This window comes from Dunckerocampus dactyliophorus, chromosome 16 (assembly GCF_027744805.1).
Source record: "Dunckerocampus dactyliophorus isolate RoL2022-P2 chromosome 16, RoL_Ddac_1.1, whole genome shotgun sequence".
In the NCBI taxonomy this organism is placed as follows: Eukaryota; Metazoa; Chordata; class Actinopteri; order Syngnathiformes; family Syngnathidae; genus Dunckerocampus; species Dunckerocampus dactyliophorus.
The window spans coordinates 4,376,999-4,404,945 of record NC_072834.1 but is presented as its reverse complement, the minus strand read 5'-3'; the positions used below and the strand labels follow the sequence as shown (position 1 = coordinate 4,404,945).

Here is a 27,947-nt window from a genome sequence, read left to right as displayed (position 1 = left end):
GCAGAGACTACTACAGATGGACAGTTTTAAAAGATCTGAGTTTAGTGCAACCCCCACCTGTCCCAGTCCATTCAGTACCCATCTCCGGTGGCAGAGACTACTACAGATGGATGTTTCTAAAATATCAAGACAGCATTCTTGAAATGATCACCCCAATATGTAGTGCTTCAGTGAACCTGACTATGCTTTTGAGAGAAAGCAAGCATTTACCAAAACATCAACCTCAACGAGGTGCCCTCAAGAAGTAGTTTGAGAACACAAAGTTCTCAACCACGTGGCTGGCTATAATGCTGATGACCTCTCAAGAACTAGTTCAGGAATACAAGGTTCCTGAAGTCTCTGCTATACTGACACCTCCCCGTCAAGAAAAACGTGACAAAACCATTCTGACGACCTCTCAAGAAGTTGAAGAACACAAGGTTCTTGAAGTATCTGATATCTTGACCTCTCTCAAATGTAAATTAAGACTTGAGAAAACAATTCTGACAATCTCTCAAGAAGTTGTTAAAGAACAAAAGGTTCTTGAAGTATCTGATAGCTTAACTCTCCCAACCTCTTCAAACAGTCAAGAGGAACTTGACAAAATCATTCAAGAGATTGAAAAGACCTTAGAGCCGGGGTACTTTTTCCTGAGACCTTGGGCACGATCGGGCCAAAGCTGGAGAAATGGCTACACCTAAGGTCCAACAGCTAAGGACATATTTGTTCTCCTAAACCAAGATGACAAAAAAGAAACTGAGAAATATGTGCTGCTTACAAATCAAACTCCACACAAGTTTCACAATACCAGGCTGGCAAGAGAGACCGAATTAAATCACATTCTCGGCAGTGTCTTGCACATTAAAATGGAACACAAACCAAGTGATTGTAGGACTTGTAAAATCAAGAGCCAGCTTAACACCACCAGATCAGAAGGGATCTATTCAAACTGTTCAGGAAATTCAAGAATATTTCAACATTGCTAACATCTTCATAAGAGTATGCACTGAAGAAAATGGATGGCAAATGGATTTGAAGTTGACGTGAAAGAGTGGCCCAAAACAAACGGGAAACAAATATGCATTCGACCAAAGTAGGAGGACATTTCTCTAGAAGAAATGGCCCAAAAGATCAAATCATCAGTGGCAGGACGATAAAACGCTCCGGAAGGTCCCTTCTGTTTTTCCCAGGACAAAACAGGTCCTGGGAAACACTGATTCAAGGATGCCAAACCAGGAAGAGCGCATACACGTCCAACAGACTTCTACTGGGGCAAGCCAGGAGAAAGCCTCACAATTTCCAATTTGAAGGTTGGAAAACCCATAAAAAACATGTGACCTTGGGTTCAAGAACCAGGAGGTCAAGTGGGAGGTGTTCGGTCGACTTTGTCTTATTTGAGAATATATTGTTAAAAATATGCATTACATGACTGTATATGACTCAACTGAGGCAAGTGAGGCCTGTAGTTCTTCGGATGTTGTTGTGGGGTCTTTTGTGACCTCTTGGATGAGTCATTGCTGCACTCTTGAGGTAATTTTGTTTGGCCGGCCACTCCTGGGAAGGCTCACCACTGTTCCTTGTTTTCGCTATTTGTGGATAATGGCTCTCACTATGGTTCGTTGGAGTTCCAAAAATATGAAATCAGGAAGGGGGCAAATACTTTTTCCCACCACTGTATGACAGGCATTATGTGATGTTAGAGGGTTTAACAAAGTAAATAATTGTTACATTTAGTAGACAACCTAAGGTACTTCTGAAAAATCATTGTAAAGATTATTGAAATTGTCGCAACTATTGAAATGATTGTAGCGAGAGAAGACTGGAGACCACTAGCATGTAACAACTATTGTTGTTCCTAAGTTACAACTGTGTTTAGTCTTGAGTAGTAATTTGATGCTATTCAATTTGACTGATTTGTTCAAAGGTTATCAACCTAACCTGCGTGCCTGTAAATTGTTGAAGTGTGAAATAAAATTCAGAAAAATCTACTGGAGCTGAGTTGAAAAGCGTCCTCTGTACCACTTTGATTAAAAGGTTAACAACCCAACCTGAACTGCTGTAAATAGTTGAAGAGTGAAATAAAACTCAGAAAAATCTACTGGAGCTGAGTTGAAGCGTCCTCTGCAATCTTCTCTGTCTTTTCAAGTGGAGGCTGGTGTTTGTCCAAAAGAACTTGACAATGAGCTTACTGTTCAGAGATGTACATAAGTATTGTGGAAGCATACGTTTATGCCCAAAACCTATGTTAAAAAGAGTAAATGTGAACATGTGATGGTTGTGTCCATTGAAATACTAAGCTAGGTGAAAGGCTAAGCTAAAGAGCACATGTGTGGGCCTGCATCAGTGCTAATCAGTCATGGATGAAATTTTTATTTCAGATGTGGGCGGGGACACAACTGGCACAGACTCAAATGTGTTATGTTAAATTACATTAAAATACATCTCGTTGACATGACCAAGCAGATTTAACGTCAAAATGTTGACAACGTACAGATGAACACAAACTTTTGGCCAACTATCAAAATGCCGGTGCTTATGGAGTGACAGCAGGGACGACCAATCACATACTAGCAAAAAATCGTCTGAGGCAATTGGTGAGCTTGCGGATGGACCAGTGGGAAACAGGCTTCAGTTCTTGAGTGGATGTTTTTCTCTTGGTCCTAGTGCTTGACAAGTTTCCTTTTAATATAGTGTTACATTGTTTTTGGATGGTAAAAAATACAGGGGACCGAAACATGCCCCCTCCCCCTTAAATAAATACAGTTCATAAGAGTAATAAGGATAAAAAAGATAATACGGTGGTGATAAACAATAGTTAAAAACACTATAAAACTGTATTATTTTTAAAATGCATATTCTGATTTGTTCAATTCATAAGGGTGATGTATGTGTGAATAAAACTGTAAATATAATAATGCCATTGGCTGTAATAGAAATGGGATCAATGCTACTGTGGTATTGTGTTTTGTTTATTTTAATACTGTGAAGAAAAAGTTAGTCAGTACGTGTGCAGACACACACCGATTGTGCCCTTGGTAAACCTATATTTCCCTGGTTTTGCAGTTCATGCAGACGAGTAAGACCACCATTACACATATTCATTTAGCTTGTTAGCCTATGTCACGAGGGAACAATGGCAATTAAAGACACAGGGAGCTGAATATAATCTTATCATTACAGCAGTGCATTTTCTTTGGCCTGTCCATCAGATTTGCTCTGCCAGGGAAAAGTGTGAGATACTCTTCCCTTGTTATACAGAATTAATCTGACTTTGATGTTTTGTTATGCAAATTTGTAGCGGCCGGACCGGAGCAGGAGGGGATAGAGAAGAAGAAAAAAGAAAACAGAGGGGGGAGTGCGGGGACAAGAGGGAGACAAAACAGAGAGAGAGACAAGGAAAACAGTAACAACAACAATTGCGACAACATTAACAAAACAACAGAAACAAACAGGACTACATCAGCAAAGGTCTGTGACGGCTACAAAGACCATGACAGAGACGACAAAATGCTAACAACCACAACGATAATACTGCATTGAAACAATCATGCATATTCGTAGTAATAGTAGTAATGAAATTATTGAACGAAATTATGAATGTTTCAATGACTCAACGTTTTTTTCATACTGTACCGTCTTGATGTGCTTCGTGCAACTAATGGTGCCCAGGTAGAGGTGATTTAAATAAGCCAAAAAACTTGAATATCTACAGCTCTTTGTGGAGTATTCAATTTATTATGTAATACATGATTTTAAATTGTAAAGATACTTTAAGGTCATCCTGTATAGTACGGAGATCTCCTCGGAACAGGCCAAGAGGAAGAACATATGCTCATAAATGTGCAGTAAAGTGTTGCACGTGAAGCACTGATGATATCATCCTGACACACCTAAAAAAGATACGGGAAGAAGGCAACAATGTCAGACAAAAGTCAAAAGTGGAGGATCCGGTGGACACATAGCTTTCTGAATATTAAAAATTAATGACTATCTCAGTGATTTACAACACCACAACGATGCTGAAACCCGACCTGCATAAGATGGAGGGAATGCAAGAGTGAGTGATTCTTCCCTTATGGACTGCTGAAGGGACATCAGAATCTGACCGCTGTCTGCGGCTGTTGTCGGCTGGTGGAGAAAAAACAGCCTATTTCTTGTCTGTCACTGAGAGATATAAGTCATCCAAACACATAATCTATTATCTGAGTAGTACGGAAGACAAAATCTTTCATTTGAATAATACTATTGCATTTTCACTCACCCAAAGGTAGACTGTTTAAAACACCAGGGCCGAGACGCTGCAGGTTTTCTGTCCAACCAGTTTCTCCAGCAGGTGATTTAATTGATGACCTCCTTCCCTCAAACTGAAGGTGTTGATCATTAAAATCACCTGCTTTAGTGACTGGCTGGAAAGAAAACCTGCAGCGTCTCGGCCCTCCATGGCACCAGTTTGACACCCCTGGTAAAAGATGATGTAATCCCAATTGTACTACACCTATACAGTACCAAGGGTGCCCGAAGTGCATCCGGGGGCCAGTGGCGGCCCATAGCCCTTTTTTTTTAATGGCTCTCGGAACATTGCAAAAATACAATTAAACAGGAGATCCCCCCTCAAAATACACAACAGCAAAAATGGAAGAGAAGAGCAGTAATTCATCATTTTAGAACATGAAAGTCATAATACTATGAGGGAAAAAATGTATTTACAAGCCTAAAGTTGAAATATTAAAGAAAAAAAGGATGCTATTTTTCCTTTAAAGTGGTAATATCATGAAAAAGATGCAAATTTTGGAAAACTAGGTTGGCAAAAACTTACATTTGTGGGATAAAGTTATATTAATATTGTTAGAAAAAAGATTATAGTATATAATATAAACGAAATGTTTGTAAAATAACATTTTTAAATGTAAAAATCAGCAAAAAAGTGGTCTAAAAAAATACCTGCATCATAAAAAGGTGAAACATGGGTCAATGGAAGCAACCCTGCTTCACATTCATTGTCACCAGCTCAGTGAAAGAAATAGCCGCTCTTGTACTCTAAATCGGAACTCTTTTCCACATAACAGCAAGCATTTCAGAAGAAACACAGACCACCAAACATGTACTCACCCTGTTGTTGTTGGTAATCACTTCTTGCATTCAAGTTATTTTCTTTTCTAGCACAAAAGCATGTCACTTCAGCTTGCTTAAAGGCACTGTTTGCAACTGGCTCAAAAATGTCGTTGTTTTTCACAATTGCAAATTAAATCGATTCAGCTCAAATAAGATGACCAGCGCTCATGACCCTCGCTCGCGGCTGTGTTGCGGCGAGTGCACGGGATCGATCCCAGAAAGGCAACCGATGATTTGCAGTCGTGCTGTTGTTTTTGCGATGGGCTCTACATTCACTGACGGTTTGGTAGCTAAACTTTGTCAACTCGCTATCATTTGTTGACACCATACATGATTTTGAATTATCTCACGACAGACACAATAATCCCTAATAAAAACACAGGCTATCGTTGCGGCTGTTACCCACACAAAGCTGAAACTCAACTCTGAACCCCCCAATCGCTTCCTGTTCCGCCAGGGAACACATTTATAGTAACACACATGAGCATGTGTCTTCTTTATGTCTTAAATGGCTTATATGCTCTTATTTTGTCTACTATATTGGGTAATACGAGCGTAAAGGTGACTATAGGGGTGTTACTTTATGTCTAGAGGGCTCTAATAATGTTAAAAAAAAACATATTTAGGTCGTAAACAGGTTTTCTATGCTCCTAACTACGAAAATATTGCATTTATCAAAAAGGAATCCTACTCGCGGAAATTCACTTATCTGGTCTGGAACCAATTAACCACGATAAACGAGGGATTACTGTACAGGATGTGGCGTTGCACCTCTGCATTTACATCATTTAAACAAAGTCTCTGCAAGAAAAAGGTGCTGCATTGTAGCGATGGGATGCTTTTCTGGTGGGCCACTGTAAAACACGGTCCGACCCATAGACGCCAGGAGCTCTTACAGTGCAATTAGTGCCCTGTCGGTTCAAAACACGTGTGGTCGCTTGTTGAGCTGCATATTTGAATGAAGAGAGACTTGTTTCTACAGCCATCCCGGCTCCTCATTATTCCCACAATGTTACAGTATGAGCACATACAGTAGCATGCACTGCAACGTTTTTGCACATTTTCTATAGTAAACAAGCGTATGCTGGTAAGTAAGCAAATACATGTTTTCCTCCCTTCCTGACCACAGCAGTTGTCACTCACCCAATAATTAAGCTTTTCTTTTTTTTCCCAAAATGGCCTCCAGAGGGTGTCAAGTAATAAAACACTTGATTGGTGTGCTTGATGTTTACGAAGGTTTGGCAAAACAATAAATTGATTGACTGACAGCAAATATAAGAAGTGGCCTCTAATTTTCTCTTTGAATTGCAATTTCAGCTGACAAAAGTTGAAAACTCAACATTACTGCTGTCATTCATACTGAGTGATGTCACTGTTGTGAAGTGATGGCTGAATGAGAAGCTGGGGGAGAAAATTGTGTTTATGGGTGATGATGACTTAATGGTAATTCCACAAACATTAATCTCGCCCCGCTATCACGGTTTTACAAAAAGCTATTAATTAATAAATGATTGCTGTTTAGGGGATGGCCTATTATAAGTTTTAAAAAATGCATATTTAAGCAAATTTATGAGGTTTTTTTTGCCTAAATGAACTAACATACAAATAAAAGGCATTCAGAAGACTCATTCAGAGACGTTGCGATGATATGTAGTATTCTGCAATGGTCACTAGGTGTCAGCAATGCTACTGTAATGTTTGGTGAGACAAACAAGCACCAGACTAAAAAACTCTTAATAAAACCATGGCCTACTGTTGCAGCTGTAACCCACGCCAAGCTAAAAGTCAACTGCCGATGTCACTTCCTGTCTGCCCCCCACTCAGCTCCTCTTGCTGAGTTTATAGCAACACACACACACACAATAACATGAACACAATAGCAATGCAATAGTAAGGTACTCTCCCAATGCTAACATGTGAGTCTTATCAATGTCTTCAACAGGCCTTCCATCCATCCAAGTACGTGCTCCTCCGTGCTGGCTACGTGCAAAAATGGGAAAAATCGCATGAGACACGCACGTGGCCCACATGGATTTTCAAACCTGCAGACAGCACGCAAAGCCCGTTGGAAGAAAATTGGGATGCAGATTATTTTCTGCATGCACACAGGAAGACCTTGCACGCAGCCAGGTCGCAAGGGCAAGGCAGAGGAGGAGTGCGTGTGTCGCACTTTTAAAAGTTCATAGTGTGCATTGCCCGGCCACAGCAGCGGCCTCTCCCGCAGCGGGGTACTCCTCCAGCTGTACACTCTTCTCCCGACATCTGTGGACGCACGGCGGATGCTCACATAGCGTATCCAACATTAATGCACCTTGCCTGGCCATGGCGGGCGACTTCTCCCGGCCAACACTCTGGTTCTCCCGACCTCCGTGGATGCACGGCAGCTGCTCACATAGCGTATCCAACATTAATGCACCTTACCGGGCCACAACGCACTAAGTCGGTGCCAAGCTGCCGTTCACCCGCAAATTATTTCATGACTCCTCCATTGTGTACATATTGTTCTCCAGTGACGGATAATCTAATTAATAACTATTTCAATTAATAACTATTTTAATCACGGTTAGCAACTGCGAATTATCATGCACTGATGTCTATATCAACAATCTGCATGCCGTGCCAGTCATCATTGTTCACTGCTACTTCATAGGAAGCTAAGTAGCTAGTCAACAAGCATCGTGGTTGCTCACGTTCAGGAGAACACTACAAAACACGTTCAGCCTAACTCGAATGCGTCACAGCAGCGTCACGGCAGAAGACAAGGTTTACAGCAGAGTTTACAAGCAGAGTGAGGGTTTGTTCACGTGCGAACGTCACGTACGTGACGAAGAGGGGAAAAGAAGCCAGCTTTATGTGACAAAGTTCTGGAGAAAAGTGATATTTTATTGGGTCTTTGGGTGTTTTCATGCTTTTTTTCTGTCTCTGTTGTGTTTTTGTCTTATTGCAAACATGTCAAGGAGACCTGTTTGTCAACACCAGGCCAGCTCCAAATGGTTGATTTTACTTTATTCAATAATTGTTTTTTTCCCATTTGGAAGGCTACTTTCCACCATGAATGGAAAGCTGGCAAATCCGTAACAGATGATATTTTATAACACATCCACAAAAACCTGTTTACACATTCAGTCATTTCGTGATAGGCCAAGACAGAATGGTGCATACTGTAATTGTAAAGTAGAAGGAAGATGATTCATGTTTTTCCATTTTTTTTTCCCACAAATAAAAATCTGCAAACGTATTCAGCCTTTACAGAGCAGCTGTATTCAAACTGAGATTAAATTACACACAGGTGGACTCTGTATGGATTATCAGGTGACTTCTGAAGGCAAATAGTCGCAGTGGATATAATAACGCTATAAAAACACACAGATAATATAAATGGCAGCGTACAAATGACATCCATGCAAGGGCAATTCCTCCAACCCGTCATGATGCTGTTTTCCTGCTCGTGTCCAGTCCTGCTGTCGCTTCTCTGCTTTCTCTCCTTAGTGCCTTTGTTTGCAGTTCCTGGGGGGGATGCTGTCTGCTACAGAGCTACTACAGTTAATCGATGAATTGATGATTAATCAATGATCCAATTAATCCACAACTATTTTGGTATTCGATTAATCACTTTTTGATTTAAAAATGTAAATAGCTTCAGATTAACGCCTCTCATATGTTTTTTTTTTAATTTCCTTTGTCATCCATGAAAGCAGACTTAATATCTTTGTGTTTTAGGCAAAACACACATCAGATTTGACTCCGGAAAACAGTTTTGCCTCTTTTCTGATATGTGGCCGACCAAACCACCAACTGTTTGTATTGAGGTTCGTATTGATTTGCCTAAGACATTAATAATAATAATAACCGATTAGATTTTCTATCGTGCTTTTCAAGGCACCCAAAGCGCTTCACAATGAAGTGTACCCATTATTCATTCACTCCTCAGTCACACACTGGTGGTGGTAATCTACATCTGTAGGCACAGCTGTGCTGGGGTAGTCTGATGGAAACGTGGCTGTCAATTCGCACTCGGCCTCCCCGACCACCACCAAACATTTTTCACATTCATACACGGGTCAAGTGTTTTGCCAAGGGACACAACGGCAGTGACTGGGACGGAGGGAGCGAGGATCGAACCCTCCGGTTTCTGGACGACCTGCTCGACCTCCTGAACCACAGCCGCCACTGTCGCTTACTTGATTAATCGGAATACCAAACCTTCAGATTAATTGACGAGGAAAATAATCGTTAGTAGCAGCGCTACTGTGCTATAAGGGCTTCATAAGCCACGCGGCTGCAGCAGGGAGACACCGATTTGTTCCTTTGCGCTCGTCATGTTTATCGACGTGTTCGCTCGTGCTTCCCTGTTCTTCGCCATTTGCTTTTTTTTTTGCTAGTCCTTATAGTTCTTATCTTCCCCCATTCGGCGTCATTGTAAGTACTTCTGTTATCTATTTTGTGCATTGTGTATATCTAGAGCTGAGTGAGATGTCGGACTCCTTCTAGTTTTTTTTCCCTTTCGTTCATCACAGCTCATTTTGTGTTTTTGTTGTGCATTTTAATAAACCTCTCGTCGCTGAGGTTCAACTTTATGTACCAACACGTACCACGACCAGCATTATTCGTATTCCGCTGACACAGAACATGAGTTCAGGACGTTCCGAGAGAAATGATAGATTTCCATTGAAATATGATTGTAAAAAGTATTGCAAAGTTTATTGATCATTTGTCCCATTATAGATGAATGGAATGTAGTGAAATATGCCACATTATTATATCAATGATTGCGTTACAAGTCACAGGAAAATACAATCATAAATAAGACTACAAGGAAAACAAACGTCCAGGTTTTCTATGAATTGATTCCTAATTCGACCCATAATTGATCAATATCTAACCTTGCAGAGGGAGATGCAAACCTTCTTGACAAAGATTAGCTTCGCTATTAGCTTGCTCGTCACTGATATGATGCACCACCCTGTGACCACAGGGATGCTGTGTACACTACAAGGAGCACAGGTAAAAAGGATGTGTATCATTCAACTTCTTCCATCTTGCTTACCTTAAATCATTTTCATGAATACACAGCACCGTCATTAAATTCATGTAATTAGTTAATTAGGTAAGTGCATGCATGCATGCCTGGCTTATTGATTAAATGCATACAAAGCAGTCAATCTCTGTTGAGGGGAAATATTCCTAACTAAAAGACAATAAATATATGACTCATCATGATTACAAGTAATCAAATGTATTTTTTTCAAGATAAAAATGAAGCACATGGTCACCTGAAAACGTTCTGATTTTCTAAAGCTGCCCTGTCTTCCCAAAAGAGCCTTTTGAAAATGAAAGTCTTAATTGCATTTGTAACACACACTCCGATCGATATGAAGACAAGCCGTGCCGATGCTGGTTTGGAGTATCTCAGCTCCTTGCATCGTCGCCAAGACATGAACCAAGCAATCAATAACATTCAAGGGCAATGAGCAGGGGAGGCTGAGTTGTGTCCTTTAGATGCCATAACTTTCCATTGACGGCCATGCAGCATCAGTCATGTCACAACACGTTTGTCGCATACGCTGTAATGTACCTTATGAATATTATTAGCAACTCTAACAAGAGTATGACTGTCATGGCCACAGGGGACATCCACTATGCGTAAGATGATAAGAGGCAATGTGACAATAACGTCTGGACTTACTTTAAGACGGCGCTGTCTCCTTGTCTCACGGTGATGTTGTCCTTTAATACCGAATCACCGCTTCTGGCCGGAACTCCTGCAGGTACAAGGAATAACAATTTAAGTCCGAGGACGACGAGGCATTTCCCAGACACCGTCCAAAAACCACAAATTCCCATGTTTTTCTGTCGCAGCGCAACTTCCAGGAAAACTTGAAACGTCCGTTTATTCCCCCTTTCTCGCGTCAGATGCGTGCTGGAATTGGAGCTGTTCCCTCGCTCGGCAAGTAAACAGGCTGGTTACGAAACACCTTGCCAGTCTGTGTGTGTCCGCAAAGGACGAGAGAGAAGGAGAGCGCCAGCCGCTCCAAGAAAATGACTTCTGAGGTCGGAGGAAAGGAAACAGGCAGCGTTCCCCGCCTCCACCGCTTCAGAGTGCTGCCGCCGTGAAATGGATGCTTTCACAAAGATGCAAAGTCTTCTTGTGCTCGGCTATCCTCCGTCTTCTCTGGATGCGTGACACCGTAAAGCTGCCAATAGTCCATGCAAAAGCCGACCACTCTCCTCGGTACTGTATCTTTTTGAGTTACCTACCCCGTCACACTCTCCCCCAACACCCCGACATTCATGTCTCCCTCTCTCCCTCTTTTTAATCACCAGGTAGCAGCAGAAGGATCATAAAGGTTAGAACAGCGTTCCTCCAAATTGCTTATGATCCAGTCATTCATTTTCCAGGGTGTAATTATGCAATGTACATAAATGATTCTGAACTTATTTTAAATGTCCTAAAATGTGCCCCATACAGCTTTGTGCTTGACTTTAACATGATAAATCCCAAAGTGATATACAGCATATGAAACATTTTTGAGTGGCAGTCATGTGACTATCCCAGGATATGGCTTCCCCAAAATGGCAGTGTGTCAGGTAATCGAGCTCGGTGTCACTACGCGATCCGTACCGGAAACGTGATCGTTTCTACACATGAGCAAGTACACCGCTGTCTGTATCTGTATCTGTATCTGCTCACCCATCTAAATTATCTGTACTCGGAGTGGGCGGGGAATGAACCGGAAGTGGGCGTGGTTTAACTGAAAACGGGTGGAGGGTTAAATCAGTACATTATTTTAAGTCTGAAATTGACATGCATTGGTCGGAAGTTGCTATATTAATTGTTTATTTGAAAACTATTTACACAACAGCTTCAAAATTGAGACTGAAATTACGTTTTTGATCCCACAAGTAAAATAAACACTCACAGAACATATTTTTTATGACGTTTTTTAAGTTTTTAATGATCTGTGTTCAGTACCACAAGCAACATTTTCCAACTGACTTTATATCGCCAGCCAAATTAGAAGCAAGCAGAGGAAAAAAAAAAAAAAACACAGGCAGTGACCGACGCCACACGAGCCGTTTACAGCTCTGTGTTGTCAAATGCAACACGTACGTTACGAAACAAGTCTACCAACTGACTTTAAATGTCATACAAACCGATAAGCGGCAGCCAGCGTTTATTCAGGTGAGGGAGCAGCAAATTCAGACATCGTGAGCGCGAGTACAGTGGCCTTTATGCCTGAAGAGTATGTTTTTATGCGTACCAATTTTGGCATTAATGTGACGCCGAGCGTGTCTAGGGAGGGGCGGTCCTGTGTGTCACTGGCCAATCACAGAGCGTGAAGAGTGGATAAATGACTAGTTACCCGGGATTTTCCGAATAGGGATCATGACGAGCTGTACTCATTTCATGCTCGTACTCGGCAAAAATGCATTATCCTTAACGGATACTCTAAAACGAGTAACCAGCTCATCCGTAGCGTCTACATTTGGTCGGCCTATTTTCTTGGCAGCTACGTGTTAGGCAAGCCGATTTGTGCTACGTCATCCACCGATCTATTTTACGGCAGTTGCAGATTGTAATCGTCAGGCAATACGATTTCTACCACGCATGTGCAATATACAGTACATCACTCACCCACTCCAACATTTTTTATTAACATTAGTGAAATTACATAATCTTTTTTTTTCTTATATCATATCCATGGTGCAAGTGGATAAATTATAATTGGTTGTTTGCATTCAAATATCACTGTATGTTATGTTTAGTTGTGTATGGTTTATTGCATGTATTTGTGTACGGTATATTATACGTAGCCAGATATGACATTTACGTCTGTGGCGCATCTGCGCATGCGCTACGTGCATTGCCTAAGTTTTTACGGAGATCAGCCGTGGTGGATACTGTAAAGACGATAGAAACATCGGCATGCTAGCGAAGTCTTTTAATAAGAGTCACTAAGAAAATAACCCCTTCATATATTACATATATGAAGCATTATTGGTTATTGACCATTTATAACCACCACAGCATGTGACATCGCTGGAGAGCTGTCGTAAAATTTGCAAAAGAAGGAAGCGACGTAGGTCTCGCGCATGTGCAGAACCAATATTGCTTCCGGTACAGATCGCGTAGTGACATTCATATCCATATCCAAATGCCGTGAAGGATTATTTTGCCAAACATGTGGCCCGCGGGCCCAAAACAGTCCGCTAGGGGGTACAATCTGGTCCACTGGATGAATTTTGAAAGTTAAAAAAAAAAAAGACACAAATTTGGAAATTCCTAAACCATCTACTGGGGGGCACTGTGGTAGTCACAGGAGAGGGGTGCACTGTTTTAATAAGAGACTTTATGTGCAATCAGTTGTATACAATTCTGGGCCACTCTGAGAGATGGATGGATGGTGCTATGCAAAAATTTGGCCACCCCTGACAATTTCCATCCTTTTCGTTTATAAATCATTGAGTGTTTACACATCTACAATTTCATTTTAATGTATCAAATAACTGATAGACAGAGCAATAGGTCAGGATTGAAATGAGGTTTATTGCATTAACAGAAGATGTGCAATATGCACCACCAACACGACTTGGTGCCAAAATGAAGCTCGCTTGCCCAGATGCTCTTGTGCATACCTCAGGCGACGAACTACAAGTTGATGTTATACTTCTTTGGAAGTAATCAATTCTCACCATACTTCACCTTTGCCTCGCTCATATTTTTCCTGGCCCACAACTTCTGGCCTTAGCGGAAGATGTGTTAGTGGTCTTCCATTTCCTTATTATGTTCCTCACAGTGGAAAGTGATAGCTGACATCTCTGAGATAGCATTTCATAGCCCTCGCGTAAACATGATGTTGAACAATCTTCATTTTCAGGTCATTTGACAGCTGTTTTGTGGACCCCACGTCGCCTGTCTTCACAGGAGATTCAAAGAGAAAAAACAGCTTGCAAGTGACCACCTTAAATACCTTCCATTAGATGATTAGAAACATCTGTCTATGAAATTTAAGGCCATTTTGTGTTCCAATGAACCAGTGCTAGGTAGACAGAGGTATTCAAAATAACGGGGGTGCCCAAATTTCTGCAACTGTCTAATTTTGTTTTGATGCATATTGCAGCAATAAATCTCATTTGACTTCTGAAATACTCCTGTGTCCATCAGTTATGTGATGTATCCAAATTAAATAATAGATTTCTTAATGAAAATCATACAACTTGTCAGGGGTGCCCAAACCTTTGCATACGACTAATACAACATCCTACAAAGGAGAGAGAAGATAAATAGGAAGCTCGAAAATACACTTTTTTTCAACTCAAAAATATACGAACACCGCCACCAGCTAGCATATGCTACCAACAGGTACAAAAATAAATGTCGATATTTACAAGTTAACCCTTTAACGGCTGAATAAAATGATAGACTTTCATGGATTTGACGCAACTCTGTCTGGTGTACACATACATGTCCGTCGCATGCGCACATACACGTTCACTGATAGCCAACGTTCGTAGCTAAACAACAAAGTTACCTAATGCGTGTGTGTGTTACGTGGGGCGTGGCCTGCAACGTCGGTGCAGGAAGAGGCCAAAATATATAATTTTTTACATAAACGTAATAATTGTGGGCTTTTTGTTTAAACAGTGTGCTGTAGATTTTACCTGTATTATCGCATATTAGGGTTCATGAGGTGTGTTTTCTGCGGGAAGAAACCGGAGAGAAAAAAATCAAAAACTTCTTTTTTTTTTTTTTTTTTAACCAGAAAGCGATTTTGCGGGGGCTGGGAATACAGGATTAAAAATATTGCAAAAATCCACTGTACTATGAAATGGAAATGATGCAACCCACAGCCAGCTGTCTCTATAGCTTTATTTTCAGAAGTGAATCGAAGAAGTGAAATTTGCAGCTGTGCACACGGACGAGACAAATGCCTCATGGACAGACATTTTATGGTCGGAGCAGAGGACACAAAAATTGACCTACGTCAGCGGTGTCAAAGTCGCGCCATGGATGGTCGAGACACTGCGAGTTTTCTTTCCAGCGGGTCACTAAAGAAGATGATTTTAATGATCAGCACCTCCTTCAGTTCATGAGAAGGAGCGAATCTATTAAAACACCTCCTGGAGAAGCTTGTTTGAGAGAAAACCTGCTGTGTCTCGGCACCTCCATCGACACATGTGACCTATTTGGCCTTGGCTCAGATCCCCAAAAAGAGCCAGATCTTTCGGCTCCCAAATGGCTCCTCAGATTTTTTTTGTTGCTTATGTTGATTTCTTACCAAAATACGTTTTAGAGTAATTAGTAATTAGTCAAAAAATATGCATAGATATGCAAATGTTACATATTTTTGGCCTAAATGAAGCATTTTGAAAAATGGCTAAAAGAACTAAAATGCGAATATAGACATTCAGAAAACGCTCTGAAAGACACCTTGATATGTAGTATTCTATACTAGCCAGGAGGTGTCAGTAATGTTACATTAGCCCAGAAGTCCCAGAAGTAAAAAAAAGTTGACTATATTAGGTAATACAAGTATAAAGGTGACTATAGGGGTGTTATTTCATGTCTTGAGGGCTCTAATCGTGTTAAAAAACGTCTTTAGAAGGTCAGAAATAGGTTTTCTATGAAAATGTTCCATGTATGCTACTTCTCAGAAATGAACTTACCACGGTCGGGTCTGGAACCAATTAACCGTGATAAACATATATCAAATGTTTATTGTTATTGTTTATACGGCTTCATTTATATGCTCAACATGGAACAGGTTGCAACAAAAATTCATTAAAAAACACTAAAACAAAGACCCATTTCAATGAGATAAAAAAGTCCAGGCTGATTGTGTGCATTATTTGTACATTTTCAAGGCTTTAACATAAAAAAGAATGGAAAAAAAAAAACAACGGCTCGTTCACTTCACAGAGCCGGCTCTAAAAGCTGTTTTGTTCACAAAGAACTCATAACTTCTGTTTGGCCACTCTGACAAGAAGCATGTTTGGAGGAGTCACCGTGAGGCCTGCAAACATGAGAACACTGTAGCAAAGGTCCCACGGTGGTGGTAGCATCATACGCTGTTTTTTTGCTGCCAGTGATGGAATCATGAAGAATGAGGTAGACCTTCAAACTTAACAGCTGAAACTTGGACACGGTTTTGTGTTCCAACAGGACAAATCTCCCAAGCACATCCAAAACTGGGGAAAAAGCAAGATATCAAGGTTCTGGAATGATTCATTTAATTGGTAACTCAGTCAATACCAAAGACGTATTTATACGTTTTTATAAACAAAGACGTAAACGTCTTTTACATTTTTTTTTTGCCCAAGAGGCAAAAAGATGTGATGACGCAACTGCACACTAAAATATGTCACTTGTAGAGCAGTTTTAAGCCATAAAAACGGCCACAAGGTTGCAAAAGTGCATTTGATGAGAGCTCGGCATTGATCTTTTGCATGTAAAAACACACTGGACAGCAAGGAGGAAGTGGGAGAGCATGGTGGAGTGTAGCCTGCAGAAGGTTACACATTGCCGGGAAATTTTAATGCACACACGTGCATGCACACGTGCACACATGCAGTTTAATCCCAAATGTGAAAATTGTAAATAGTTCATGGTGTTATATTTGTAAATAAATTGGTATTTTGATGTAAAACAGCCCCTTTCTTGTGTTGTTTATGTTGGTTTGGTTGTTCAGATATTTGAGCTGTCACAAAAGCAAGGGGTTAATTGTAAGAAAGATGACTCATTCATATTCTATACCGCTTGTTCTTACTGGCGAGCCCAGATGACTTCAGGCAAGAGGCGGGGTACACCCTGGACCAGTTGCCAGTAAATTCATCATGAACTGTCATTTTCATGACATAAATTATTCCTTCATGGAGTTTGTGTCCAGAAGGATGATCTCCACTTGTTCCGTGACCTGCCTCTAAAGGTGGGTCACACACAACAGTTGATTTCAAAGTGAATTGCACCATTGGGGTTGCTTGACAACTAGTGCGGAACAAATGAATGTCGTTGGTCCCAAAAGTGGAAGTACAAGCAGGCAACAATTTTATTCATTTGTCAGAAATACCGGTGTGTGTTTAGTGCTGTTTATATGGATCCCTGTGATTATAATTGATACTAAAAATGATACAAAATCTCACGTTTCCATCTTCCTTCAGGAGTTCCTTTTCATGTCAGTGGTTTGGAAACCCTTCACTCCCAAATCACCAAATAATACTTTCTTAATTTCAAACTGGTCCAACTCAAACTGACAAACACGCCACAGATTCATTAAGCTCTCAAACCTGAGGGGCAATTGCTCCCGGCTTTGTGTGACACCCGTCACACACCCGTATGTACACCCGTCCCTATTTTGCACAACATTCCATTCCTTTTAAGTGGATTATGCTTTTCAAGCTTGGGTCTGGAGTGTTGCACATTCAACTGTCACACTGGGACAGTTTGCGGTAACGCCATTTCTTACTAGGGGTGTAATGGTAATGCATCCTCACAGTTCGATACGTACCTCTCTATTGAGGTCATCAGGGTAAAAAATACAAACTATGAAACTACTTGGCTAATAAATACATTCTTTGAATGAAAAGAAATGATATACTATATCATAATTTACAGGGTTTCTTGGTAGTAAAGTTATTTTTTGTCTTTTTTCATTTATATCAGGGCTGTTCAAATGTTTTCCCATCGAGGGTCGCATACTGAATGTGGGGATCCACTTTGATATTTATATTTTTTTAAATGCAAAAAAAAAAAAAGTTATACATGTACAGTATTTAAAAACAAATCTTTGTGTCATTATTGCTTATTAGTGTCAACATTTCATTACATTTCATTACATTATGCCTTTTTGCTCTACTTTTCCATTGCTGACGTTTTTATTTTATTTCTACAATGTGCCACGGGCCCGTAAAAAATGAGCCGCGGTCTGCAAATGGCCCCCAGGTGGCACTTTGGACACCAGCGGTTTACGTATTTCACCGAGAATGCGAAACGTTACTAATTGATGGAAGAGTGTGTCCGTGCGCTGTCTTCTTAGCACTATCGATAGTAATGACCCCCCCCCAGTCAAAGGCTGGGCTGCACGCTTGTGGAATTGTTCTGGCTGCTTCCACCTCATGCCTTTTACAGAAATAGTAAGGCACACTCGCCGGGCTTGTGGAGGTGGCCTGCATGTCTGGGTCTCCTCTCCCGTAGCGAATACTTCGCCTTACAGTGGAACCTTGGTTAGCGTCATTGGTCTATTCCAGAGGGTACGACTCAAACCAAAACGTACACTAACCGAATATTTTTTTTTTTTTAAGAAATAATGTAAATCCAATTAGTCTGTTTTGGACACCTAAAAATCTTAAAACAAAATATTATTTTCTAGGTTTACATGCAGAAAACAATTAGAAATACATGGAAATGCTGAATGAAACATTTACCTTGATTAACGACTTGATTGTTGACAAAGAAGACAAGACACGTGCGATATTACCAGTATGTGGATGTGAAGACAATTTTTACATACATTTTCAAAAAATAATCTAACCGGGGCAAATAATAACCACTGTATTTGTTTGCCGAGTAAATGCATGACGCAAAAAACACTTCCTGTCTTTCACTTTTATTGCAAAGCTGGGAATTTGGTGTGCTTTTGTACTGGAGATGCTCGATTGGCAATCTTACTGATATCCTCTATAATTACATTGTCCAGCACATCATTACCGATACCGATATAGGCAGCAGCATAAACTAATGAATGAACACACTGTGCTTCATCTACTGGATGTATTTCACAAATAAACACTGTTTGTTCAAAATAAGATAAATACTGCAACATGCAGTAACAGTTATAGAAAACATATAGAACATATTTAACATTTATTTTATACATTCTTTTCTCCACAAAAGTGATTTAAAAAATCATGAGCGACAGTCAACTAAAATAACATGCGCTCCTACTACCAACAAGTAAGACAGGCTATTCTTCATACATTCACAAATAAAAGTCCAATTAAATAATGCTGGTAACGATACCATTTCGAAAGCTGCACATTTCTATGTGGCACAAACATCTCTGTAAGAACAAAGTAAAGTGCAACGTATGAAAGTTTGGACTAATACAATCAGTGAAATTATAAACTGGGTACGTCACACATGAATAAAACCTTTTAGATTGGAAGTATTAAAGGAAGACACCAAAACACTTGTTGCAAATTGTTTATTTACGCAATATTTTAATATTCACATCGAAAAATTCAAGAGTAGCAAATGGATCTACAACTAAATACCCACCCTGAAGGCTGAAGCCACTAATGGTGAAACTTTTTCGATCATACAAATTAAGATGACTATAGTAATTATGTTACAGCTCCATGCTTTGTTTTTGTGCGCTGTTCTTTTCTGCAATCTTAGCAGGTGTACGGAAAACGAGTAATGTATTCCACACTGTTCATGTCTCTTTTGTTTTGTTTCAGGCATAATGAAAGTGTAGAAAAGCATGTGAGGCGGAACTTGTCTGAACAACATTGACTTTGTTTACTAATTTCTCCTTTCCACATCTGCATGCATTCGGGGTATGCTTGCCACTCGGGATGAAAGTGGCACTTTGCTTTGCATGTTAAAGCACCAATCAGAATTACGATGACAGCTTTGGAGCCCCGCAAGAAGGGGGGAAAAAAGATCCTTTATTTGACTGTCTCGATTAAACGAGGCAGGGTATAGTTCTCGTGTCAAAGTATAAAAGTAGTGATGGACTTGCATTCTGAGCTGCAGTTTTCTTTACATGTGTTCGTCATTCTGTCCTGTCAGACAACCGACTTGACAAAACATGTTTTGTTTCTTCTCATCACTTGATTCTTTAACCCCTTAAAATTATTATTTGGTTGTTTTTTTTTTGGCTGAAACACCTAAAATATCATACCCAGACAGAATCTGTCTAAAGTGTTCCTGACATTGACAAATAGCAGTTTACACTGGAAATGGATGTCTTTTTTTAGGTTCGCCTGTACAGTCGTCCCTTGCCGCTTTGCGGTCCCAACATTGCTCCCTCACTCTATTTTTTAGTCAAAAAATATTGCAAAAACATATGTGGTATTCTGGTCACCAGGCGTCAGTAATGTTACCTTAACCTTAACCTAACGTTAGTGGGCAAAAAGTTATCCCATTCTGTGTGGAAGTGGTAAGTTTTTGCCTTGTTATTTTGTCCTTCTTCCCCACTCTCTTTGAAACCCTTCCTTAAAGGAAAACTGCACTTATTTTGGAATTTTGCCCATCATCCAAAATCCTTACGTGGGACCCGAACACACATCTTTCTCTTTTTTCTCGTTCTAAAGCAAGGGTGCCCATTACGTCGACTGCAAGCTACCGGTCGATCGCGAAGGTACTTTGGGTCGATTGCATAAACGTCATTTTGGAGATGTCAGCTGACATTAAGCCCCCCTCCTGATTTGCTCTTGCTCCCCCGCGGCAAAGGTGAACATCACGTCTCAAACTACACACAGAGATGCAACTTTCATCTTTATTATTCCAATTATGGATAAACTAACTCGGCGATAACAAAAGTTATCCGTTCACTTGTAGCGGCTAGTTATGCAGAAAAAAAGTCATTTGTTTGATGGCTTTGCTTCGCGTCATGAACTCCACTATAGAAACGTGTGTTTTTCTACTCTTCCGTTTCCTAAACTATTATTTCATGATGATTTGGAAAATGTGCCCGTTGCTGAAACCTTTTTAATATGTTGCCTTGACTTCGGCTGCATTGTCCTTTGCATAATCATTTTAATTTCTTCTATATCTAATATATTCCATTTCTTAGTATTGAATCCTACTTTGCAGAAATTCACTTATGGTCGGGTCTGGAAACAATTAACCACGATAAACGAGGGATGACTGTATTACTTTTAGAAACATGTGCCTTCAAAATAACTAGTTTGGAAGTACAGTATGGACTGAAAACATCAATGAAACCACAGTGGGTACACGGCTTTACTCTTCATTTAATCCCATTGACAAGGATACTAAAAAACTGAGTATTTTACAAAGGTTTTTGTAAACCTATAGTCATGGTAGGCCAGTGTTTTCACAAACGCACGGTAAAGAAAGCTCCATCGCTCCCCACCTTATCCAAGACCATGTTGTCATGATTGTTTTGAAAATAAAGACAGAAACAAAAGGCTCAATGTTGATACACAGTCCACGTTTCCCATTGCTCCGTTACGCAGGTTTCTTTGTTTTTGTGACAAAAGCCCACCCATCAACTGAGGTGCTGGTACTTTTTTACGCACAGAAGTTGATAGGCTGTTGTGCCACAGCAGACAGGGTAAACAGTTGTCTATTGGGTCGAGTGAAGTTCAAAGTTCAGTTTGAGTTTTGGTAGTGTGGTGTGGCTAATGCATCCAGGCTATATCAATAATACCTAGCATGATGGAAGTGGACCTGTGTTCATATTGAATATTGGGTTCGAATCTCCGTTGGGCATCTCTATGTGGAGTTTGCATGTTCTCCCCGTGCGTGTGTGGATTTTCCCCGGGTACTCCGGTTTCCTCCCACATTCCAAAAACGTGTACATTAGGTTAACTGGTTAACTCTAAATTGTCCGTAGGTGTGAATGCTTGTCTGTACATCCATTGCGATTGACTGACGACCAGTCCGGGGCGTACCCCGCCTCTCGCCCAAAGTCAGCTGAGATAGGCTCCAGCAAACCCCCGCGACCCTAGTGAGGATTAAGCAGCAGAGAAAATGAATGAATGAATGTTTCATAGGTCAGTACTCGCAGCAAATGAGTCGATCAAATCATTGCTCGGTTCTTCTAAACAGGCTGTTATTGTTGAATTATGATGTTGTTTAGTGCCAGAGAAATGAGACAAAGATAAGACTTAATTAGAATTCTATCTGCCGGGGATGCAATGCAGGTATTTATTATATGTGGTGTCTTAATGGTTTTTAAATTAAACCCCTGTTCCTGACCTCAGCAAAATCCCAGATATCTGGTCTTAATTAGAGTCAAGGGTACGGAGAAGTGGTGTGTTGAAGCAAACACACCCTCAGGTGATGAAAACGGCAACATTTCAGCATGAGATCTGGTTTCAACAATTAAGGGATACCTCTAATGAATTGTGCAGATTAAACAGTGATTTACTACCGTGACCTTAATTATAAGGAAGTGTCAGTATATCCACATTATTTCACAGCAAATGCTCAGCAGTGCTTTAAAATGAGACAGCCATGTTGACCCTCATGGTTCAATCTTACAGCAGGGCAGTTTTTTTCTGCTGAACGTGCAAATGTCCCTCTTCAAGTGAAGGTACCAGACGTGTACAAATTTGGAATTCTATTGTCTGGTGTACAGTTGACATTAATCGCTCTTTACGTATCATACAAACAAGACTAGAAGTGTAAAAGTCATTAAGTATTCCAAAAAGGCCATTAAATTTGTCATGGAATAATAAGAATTATAATTATGATTGACTAATTATATTAAGAGCAATTAGTAAATCATTTTGGGATATCCATGCATCCATTTTCTGTTATGCTGGAGCCTACACCCTGGACTGCTCGTTTTAGTATAATTATATAATATATTTCCAATTGAATTGATTAATGGAGATTTTAATATATTTTTCACATTTTAATTATTAGAGATTTTAAATAGATACAATATGTTGGTATAAAAAAAACAAAAACCTCCGTATTCAAATTATGGTTCTCATTTATTTTGTTGATGCACTGATACATGCAGTGACATTCACATAATTTCCTGCTGCTACACATTAACATCACACTCTGGGTGGTTTATTCAGACAACCCGTGCTAATCTTCATTCATATCATGCAAGGATGGGTAGAACCAGCAGACAATGGACCCGCCTCTGACCAAGGCAAGCTAATACTCCAGCAAAAACATGGACAGACTGAATAAAGAGCAGCCACTCAATAGATTCAGTCATCTGCAGAAGCCTGGGTTTTACTGGCACACAAACAATAAGGTTATGCAACTTTTCCATCAGAGACCCACTATATGAGGTTGAAAGGCAAAGTTTAGTGACTTTAGCGCACTGACAATATAATAAATGATACATATAAAACAGCAATAAAAAAAGTCATTTTGAAGGTTTTCTGCGACGTCATGTTACTCGTCTGTCACTGATTGTGTGGGGACTCCGTGGCTTGGTTTCAGTTCCCACCCAGCGACAGTGTGAATGGTTGCCTGCCTCTATATGTGCCCTGTGATTGACTGGCATTCAGGCCAGGGTGGGGTGTAGTCCGCCTTTCACCCGAAGCCAGCTGAGATAGGCTCCAGCTTTCTGTCACCCCCAACATTATAAACGGTATAGAAAATGAATGGATGCAGATTTGCTATCGTATACTGATTGTGCAACATTTTTGTGTGCATTTTTCCTCACAATACATTTAATAGTCGTTAAAAGGACCCTATTTGTTCATGAACGTCCCAGCTCTACCAGGCAAAGAATTGCAACCCACTGAAAAGGGGTCTGGGTCGTGGCCCACCAGTTGAGAATCACTGTTCTAGGACCTTTTTAGACCTAATGTCTTCCTTATCTACTTTTAGTCGTCTATTCATATGAATGCTAACCGAGCCTATTTAGATGGTGACAATAACAGTGTCCAATCGGAAAGGAATGATGCTTATTTAAGCAGAAGCTGTCATCTCGGCGATTAATTCTGCTCGCTTCAAGGTGAATGAATTTGAATGAGGATATTTATTTCAAATATTTGGAATGGAACTAATACCTTTTGAAAATAATTAATCAGCCTCTTGGATCATATTTGACAGAGAAGTATAGTACTTAGCACAAAATGTGGATAGTTAATGACCCAAAATCCACACCAATTAGAAATAGTGAAAACACCTGTCATGCCCTGACTCAAAAGACGTACCATTGAAAACAGGTTTTGTCTATTAAATGGTGAGCATCTAAATTAAAAAAAAGAGCTAAACATTACAAAAAGATGACATTAAGTTGAAAATAATTCTATATACAAAAAGTAGTAGGGGTGTGAGGGTACATGTAATCATGTTTGACGGTCCTCGAACGCACCACAATGCACAAGTAGACTACTATACTGTATTTTTGCTGTTTTTCTTTCACCTCATATTTGGTCTCATGCTGATATGATGTGGGAATGCATGAAGGTAAGTTTTGTTGGTGCACAACCTCAAGTTAATTCATGCCAGCACACGGCCTTTTACCGCACACATGGAACAGCGACGTAATAATGTTGTGTTCCCACAAACCTGCTACCTGGGTGCAAAGTGGTGAGTTGATGTGATCGAGTGTTTGAAAATTTCATTTCATGAAACTGAAATAACGACAAAAGTATTCACAGCATTACAAATACCATTTTGTTTTTCTATTTCTTACAAAAATAACCAAAATGAGAGCGCAATCAATCTAAACCAAGACTCGTATTGCCTTGCATTCTTGGTTAGGTCGTCTTGTTCCTCACATTTTTTTCAGAGGCAGCAGTAAGGATGAAAAGTTTGGAATAATTTAGAGGTTTCTGCAAGAATATTACCAGTACAGTCTGTTGGGGTGACTGGAACTTTTCAAAGCTGAAACTAATTTAAAACTAGAAAACTGCCATAGTGTGTATATAGTCCCTGTGGTCCCTACCCTATCACTGATTGTCAGTCGGGAAAATAAGTTGAAACGGGTAGAGTGTGATATAATTGTTGAATGAAGCTGTTTCAGGAAAAGAAATATAAGTAACTTTTCGGAGGAAGTTATTAAAAAGAAGAAAACTTTGGCTGGTGTAGAAAGTTAAAAAGACCACTTACTAATTTGACGTTTGGCCGTAGAAATATGAGTCATCTTGTGATGATTATGTTGTGACATAATATGAACAATGAAATCAACACTGCAAATTAAACTACTTTAACTGTCGTTTGAAGAAGTTTTTCCAATATTCAGAAGCAAGGCCTTTCACATGATCATCTCACAGCAAAGCAGGTTTTGATGTGTTCAAATGGGAAGTCATCCACCTCCCCTCCTCACGAAATGACACACTTTTGTATTCATATTAATGTTTTATTAAGCTGCAAACATAAGACGCGTTCATCAAAGGTTGTCTCAGGTTGGCTTTGGGATTCAGCAAGCTGGGGACATTTTCAATCGGTCAATCACCTTTATTTATAGAGCACCTTAGAAAGCGACAATGGCTGTACAAGGTGCTGTTCACCAGGGCAACTGGACGCTGTTTTAAAAATGTGCAGAGGGAGGCTGTTCCATTGATTTGGAGCTATAGAGAAGGCTCTGTCCCCTCCGAGCTTCCGCCTGAACGGCGGGATCAAGCGGGGACTCGGGGATGGAGCAGCTCAAGAAAGGGTGAAGCCATTTATAGATTTAGAAACAAATAAAATCATTTTATTTGACATTGTGGGGAAAAATGAGTTGCGTTTGACAGTTTCCATTAGCTGGGTACATACTGTATACTGTAGACAGGCTCTGTTGAACAGCGACAGAATGTCAATAGAAAATTACAAAGTTTAACTTATAAAAGCTAATAAATGAATTTGTATTTGAGCGAGTGAACTAAGTGTTTGATATCCTACCCACGGGCAAGAATTCTGACCACTGCAGACTGGTTGTGTGCCCGTGAGCCCGCACAAATTAGTCCTGTCTCTTCAGCTTGGTGAGAAAGAAGCCACTATTGGCACAATAATTCATAAGAAATGCAAGATAATAGTCAATGGCCCTCGTTCTGGAGCGCCATGCAAGATCTCACCTGGTGGGGTAAGGATGATTGCCATAGATCGACAGCCTGCTCAAGACATGAACAGACGCATCAGAAGTTTGACAATGAACACCTGAATGATGCACAGAAAGCTTGCGAGAATGTGACGTGGTCAAGGGAGACTAAGCTCTTTGGCATCAAGTGAACTTGCCTTGTTTAGAGGCAGACAAAAGCCAATCAGATTTCTATGTGTTGCCGTGTCAATGTAATCTGCCCAGGGCCTTCATAATCATGAGTGCTGGCCCATGTCACATACACATTATCAGCAATGGAGCTGTTATTTTTTAAAAACTTGAGATTCGCCTCTCAGGCCCAGCTAGCTGGCCAGTGACATCAGGATTTTTCCATCCTCTGATTGGTTGAGAACTGTTTGACAAGCCATGTTACCCCAATGGCAGGAAAATAAATTGGCTTGTCTGGTGAGTAGACATATTTAAAAGGTCTTATATTTTTGTCATTTTATTAGGTAAACATCGATTCTGAACTGCTTCAGGTGATGTTTAGAGTTGTCTGAACCCTTAATTACCGAGCCGTTCCATTTACGCTTGTTACATTTGGCTTAGCACCGGCGCTGCCAATCACCAATGGAAAATAGTTACTAATGCTCGACGTTACTAGCAGTAATCTAAGTCTGGAGTATCGGTAACTATGCATTTGAAGATATGGGGAGTTACATTATTATCAATACAGTGCTGGTATTGTGGAAACCCACCCAGTTAATTCTTACCATGTTGGAGTGCCACTGGTTCTATCGCACTAGCATGGCACAGTGGTATTGTCGCCTCCGCATGACATGGACAACGTGGTTTGAATATCATACTCTGAAATGAGCCAAGGAAAAGGAGGACAAACATTGCGTTGCAAAGATGTCTTAAAACAACATATGAAGAGAACTGGTATTCTGTAAGACACCTGTGAGGAAGGGGCACCACAGAGGGTCTGTCTGCGAGGACTCTTGAGGAAAGCCAGGTCAGCCGTAGAAGAGCAGCGCCAGCAAGAATAGCAGTGTGCACGTGACCGACGTATCTTGGCAGCTACTCCAAGAATTTTCCAATGCAAGAACTGTGATTTGGTCTGACTCCTTGAAATAGTCCAACACTCAAATACAAGACTTCTTTGGCAATGAAGAATACGATACATACGATCAATAAATATCAGCCCTACATTGGTTTGGAGTGGGAGCAGAATGTTACATCGACAACTGCTAGCCTGCTAGCTCAGCAACAACAAAAAATATTTCTCGGATTATTGTCGAGGTGTGGGAAAACTCTTTCTTTGAAAGAGACTTCATAAGGCAGTGTATCACTAATGTCACAGCAATAACACGCCCTGGGAAAATACAGGAATTATAGTTTGTCAGAGAACACAGCCAGCCGGCAAAAGTGCGACAAAGCTTGTACTTTGGCTCGTCACATGTAATGAGATAACAAATGACACAGACGCCACAAAGCTGGTTTTATTTTGGAATCAATGCATGTTTACAATCTCCGACTGGCAACCAGTCCATGGTGTAGCCCAACTCTCGGGATAGGGATGGGAATCGAAAACCGGTTACTTGGAAATACTATCAATATGCATAAACGTTTGAAGTATAGTGTTTATATGTTTCTTTTCAAAACTTTTGTTTCTGGGCACACCCCCGGCACTCCATTGAGGAGCCCTAGGCTGTGGGTCTCTTAAGACCTCACTGTTAGGTTTGTAAGGTCATGTTACTTCTAAACTGAACAAAGTCGATGCTGTTCCCCTTTTTTGCCATATGAGAATTGAAAATTGAATCGGAATTGTAAAAATCGTATCAATTCCATCCCTAGCCGTGGCCATGAACAGAATAAGCGGTCTTCTATGAATTAATATTAGTATTGCTATGTATGGTAATCTCATTTTCTCCAGCAGTGTTCAATACATATGAACTCATATAGCAGTATAGTATAATGCCAGATCAAAAGTAACACCGGCAATTAGCTGGTGCTGTTGAACTGAGACATACAGATTATATTTTGTTTACACAGTTAGTCATCTCTTATTTGTAAAACTCCCTGTGCAAATGGGGGGCTATATTACCCAGCTGACATATCGAGGCAAGACCACGGGAACATAGGAATCCATGCAAGCACAGGAAC

At 40.4% G+C, this 27,947-nt stretch overlaps 1 protein-coding gene across 2 annotated transcripts in view; it reads right to left on the bottom strand.

Moving 5' to 3' along the window:
* Positions 1–27,947, bottom strand: part of opcml (opioid binding protein/cell adhesion molecule-like) — a 178,188-nt gene that overhangs the window by 86,560 nt on the left and 63,681 nt on the right. For both annotated transcript variants that reach the window (XM_054754711.1, XM_054754712.1), the window contains one exon: positions 10,778–10,853. In XM_054754711.1, coding sequence (XP_054610686.1) covers positions 10,778–10,853 — 76 coding nt within the window. The remainder of the gene's footprint in view (positions 1–10,777; positions 10,854–27,947) is intronic.